The sequence below is a fragment of the Adiantum capillus-veneris genome, chromosome 18, assembly GCF_014529385.1.
Source record: "Adiantum capillus-veneris isolate H3 chromosome 18, ASM1452938v2, whole genome shotgun sequence".
Taxonomy (NCBI): Eukaryota; Viridiplantae; Streptophyta; class Polypodiopsida; order Polypodiales; family Pteridaceae; genus Adiantum; species Adiantum capillus-veneris.
In genome coordinates this window covers 142,688,288-142,692,173 of record NC_140948.1, presented here as the reverse complement: position 1 = coordinate 142,692,173, position 3,886 = coordinate 142,688,288, and the positions used below count along the sequence as shown (strand labels likewise).

The window sequence follows — 3,886 nt, the reverse complement described above, 5'->3', positions numbered from 1 at the left end:
TTCTTTGGTGGCTATGGCAATTTTGACTCCACTATCCAATTCCATAGGCAAGGTCGTGGTCCCTTCTTCTCCCTCACAATAGTCTCCTACCTTATTCACTGGTACTGGCTCATGTTTAGTTTGTTTCAAGGTCTGGCTATTTAGTGTTTTGTGAGAAACAATTGGTGGTGGAATTACCAGCCCTATTTTCTCCAAATTTTTTCCCACCTCTTCCCAAAGATGAGTTCCTACATACAGTAACTCAGATAGAGTTAGCATACAATGGATAGGGATCAGCTCATGAAGAGTTTTGGTATCCATCATCTTAGGACCAGCCTTCCATTGAGATGGTACTTTTTTTTACTACTAATTTGGTTTCATGGTTTCCAATGAATGAAGGTAACTTCTTCAATGAGTGAGGTTTTCTCTCTTCCGACATTTTTGTACCTACATCACCATATAGTGATCAAATATCATTTGGGTAGAGCTCATGTTCAAGGTGGATCTTATAGATAGTGTTGTCGGGCGCAATATCATCTCATGGATCAACACTGCGCCTCGGGGATTGTCACCACTACTCTATGCAGTATAGTGGATCTGTCTCACAACTAGCTTTACTAATTGTCGATACAGAGAGTATGGACCATGGATAGGCAGTCGGAGGCCCCGATGGGTTGTCAAGCCATGGAGTCCTTTAAACTAGCACTTGCTACGACTCTCTAGTCAGCACGACGCTATTCCATCTACAAGAGTCCCGGCACTAAACTAGGTCCTCTGGGCATCAACAATGCAAGGAAACATGCTAAAAGCAAGTCTAGACTATATCCCAACACTTTGGCATCACCTGTAGCACCTGGGTACCTGACACCAATACGCGTAATGATGTAGGGCGTAATGCTGTAAAAAATGAAAATGTTCCAAAATCACTCCTCAACACCCCACAAGGTCCCTAATGCCAATGGTATCACTAGAATGCACTTTTGGAAGCTAGAATGTCCTAGATCTGCAATTTACAAGCCGTGGAAAAAAAATGTAATGATGTTTGTAGGTCATGAAAAGTGACGATTGATGACATCAGTGTAAAGCCCTTTGTGAGCCTGACCTCAGGCACCAAAAATCATCTAATTTGGACACTCCTACCTCAAGATATGAGCAAAATAGCAGCACGGCCAAAAAGTGTCGTGATGTTTGCCTATACTATTTTTTACATGCAACAACTTACATCAAAGTGTAGATCAAAGCATCAACATTGCACACACAAAACTTCATAGCAAAATACTTAGCACAAAGAGAGATATGGACCCATAAAGATATGCCTGTCAAGAGGCTTTTACCTCTTCTGCTCTCTTCACTTCATAGTCCCCCCAAAAAAACTCGTCCCTCCTTCCAAAATTCAACCCCTCTATGGGTCTCACATGTCTTACTGTGTACATATGCTACAAGCTGGAGGTATATGCCCCAAATCATTACATTTGGTCCTTGCTGACCCCAAATTACATACAAGTCTGTTTGCTAAACAAGATAACTGCAAAAAATAAAAAATGCTTTTCCGCCTTGTCGTGATGTGACGACAACACTCCTCCCCACTTAATCCATTATCCGTCCTCGGACATGCTTTTTCTTTAGGTGCTTTGGGAATGTCGTCGGGCTGCTATATCTCTTCGTATTTCTTCTTGTCTCTCTTTGTTTTCTGCTTCTCTGATCCGCTCATGCACTGGATTTGCATTCTGTGCATCTTGGAATGCTACATACCTCAAAGCCAAGTTCTGGATGACTGGCTTGAACAAGTGTGTGTCCACCTTGAAGAATCCTGTGTGAAATAGCTCTTCGAATGTCATCATGTAAGAGCAAGGTAGGAACTGGCATCTGGCAAATAGTCCCATCATTTGGTGATGAGTTGGTTGCTTTGTCAAATCATATGCCAATCCCTCGTCGCCTTCTAAGAAAAGTTCCCATGTTGTGTCGTCAGGTAGGTCTTCTTTGAAGGTCTGGAAGATCTTGATAAAAAGATCAGCTGCCTTTGTAAGCATGACACATGCAAGATCTGGAACGCCCCTGAATTTGTCCTGTGTTCTCCTCCCGGCTCTGACAAAGTATGCATTCGTAGTGAATCCTGAGGGTCATGGCAGTTCTGGGTAATTTAGCCAATTCGGATGTCTGACCTTTGTCTGTTGAAACACTGTCCACACCCTTCGTCTGGCGACTGGGCAATAAGTTGGATTAATCCTTTGAGCCCTGGGTGCCCTGTTGTATTCTATGGTAGACCCCATGTGCTGGGCGAACCATGTTAGCCGCCAATTCAGCTGATTCCTGAGAGGAGAAGTGCTTGACATTTCAGATGATGTGAGAGGTTCATATCCTCCTGTCTCTACCATAGTGCACGAAGGCAACAATTCTTTTATCTGCATGGCATTGATGAGCCGAAGGAGAGGATAAGGTAGGGACGGTTGTATCATACTGTCAATGATCTGTTGTGCGTTTTTATACTGCTTCATCGCAACTGACACTACCTCATACTCCCACTTCTTGTATGCCTTGATAGTAGGCTCTTGCTCTTCTTCTACCTCCTGCTGCATAGTGCGGAGCAGTTCGTTGTCTTTGGTTTCCGCAGCCATTTCCCCACTAGGTTCTTCGGCCATCGGCTCTTCGATTTGCGTAGGTTCCTCTGTGTCCATTGCTTCAGTCTGTTCCATTTTTGGCATCTCTTCAAAATTAGTTCTTGATGCTTGAGCTGTCGTGGCTGTCATTAGTTCTCTCTGTTCCTTGAGTTCCGCCACTTCTTTCTTGAGTGCTTCCAGCTCCCTGAGCATCTCTTGACCTTTGATACTCTGAGTTGGCTGTGCGGATGGTTGAGGAGCCAATAACGGCTGCATGAGAAGCTCATCAAGCTGAGCCTGCATCCACCTTTGCTTTTCCATAGCCACCTGATGCACCTTTCTTATAATGGCCATTTGGTTTTCAGTTTCTCCGTTTCTGTCCTCGGCCACTTTCTTTGCTTCCATCGCTTCCTTTACTTGAGTCTGGAGGATATGGATCTGTCGCTTCAGTGCTTGGTTTTCTTCCTCCGACTTCTTTGCGTCTGCTCTGGCTTTGGCAAGTTCGTCTTGGACACTTCGTCTTCTTTCCTCCTCCTCTCTTTTTAATTGGCTTTGACTCTGCGACAATGCTACCATCTCATTGATTTCTCGGATCATGCGATTTCTCCAATCTTCTATTTGTTCATCTCTGGCGAGCATTGGCAAGTCTGCTTCTCTCCTTTCTTCTTCTTGCGCCTCTTCTACGATTTCTAGTCTTGGAGGACTTTGCTCGACAAGAGCCGGGCTTGGATCGCTAACTTCTGCAGGTTGAGCTATTAATGGAGAAGATGGTTGTGAAGGAACCAAATCTTGTCTTGGTGAAGGAGGTGGAGTGTTGCCTGCTTCCAGATTTATCATGGATGTCCAGTCCTCCTTTGTAGAAATGTCCTCTAGCAGACTTTCTGGCTCCTCTGTGGATGCTCGTGGTACTAGGCGCTCTTCATAAGCTTCTCGAAGTTCTTCTTCTAGTTCCACTTCCATATGTTGTACCGTCTCAGAGTACTGCACGGTTTCCTCTTCTACAGCAGCAATTGTCTCTTCTTGTGGAGCTCCCTCTTCATCATGTCTTCTTCTCACTTGTTCTTCAGCTAATCTTTGTCCCAATCTACTCATGTGAGTCAAATGCTATAGTTGCTCTTCATGCTTTTGTCTGTGGGGAGCAACTTGCCTTTGCCTCTTGGGTTGAGGTTCGGTTTGACGACTAATCTCCTCTATTACTCTTTGTTGCTCTTGTCTCGGATCGTGTCTCCTCTTTGTGCGGCGCTAAGGTTGTACTGTAGCTTCTTCTTCTTCCCTTTCTATTGGTTTGTGGACTGAAGCTGTGGCTGTGG

The 3,886-nt window shown here is 44.6% G+C and overlaps 1 protein-coding gene across 1 annotated transcript; it reads right to left on the bottom strand.

Annotated features, from left to right (window-relative positions):
* Positions 1–2,989: 2,989 nt before the first annotated feature.
* On the bottom strand, positions 2,990–3,668 carry LOC147436552 (uncharacterized). Its single transcript, XM_086487873.1, has 2 exons — positions 3,049–3,668; positions 2,990–2,999 (listed from the first exon to the last, which is right to left on the bottom strand). Exons 1-2 carry the CDS (start codon positions 3,666–3,668, stop codon positions 2,990–2,992), a joined length of 630 nt encoding a protein of 209 aa, XP_086343999.1.
* Between the last annotated feature and the right edge of the window lie 218 nt (positions 3,669–3,886).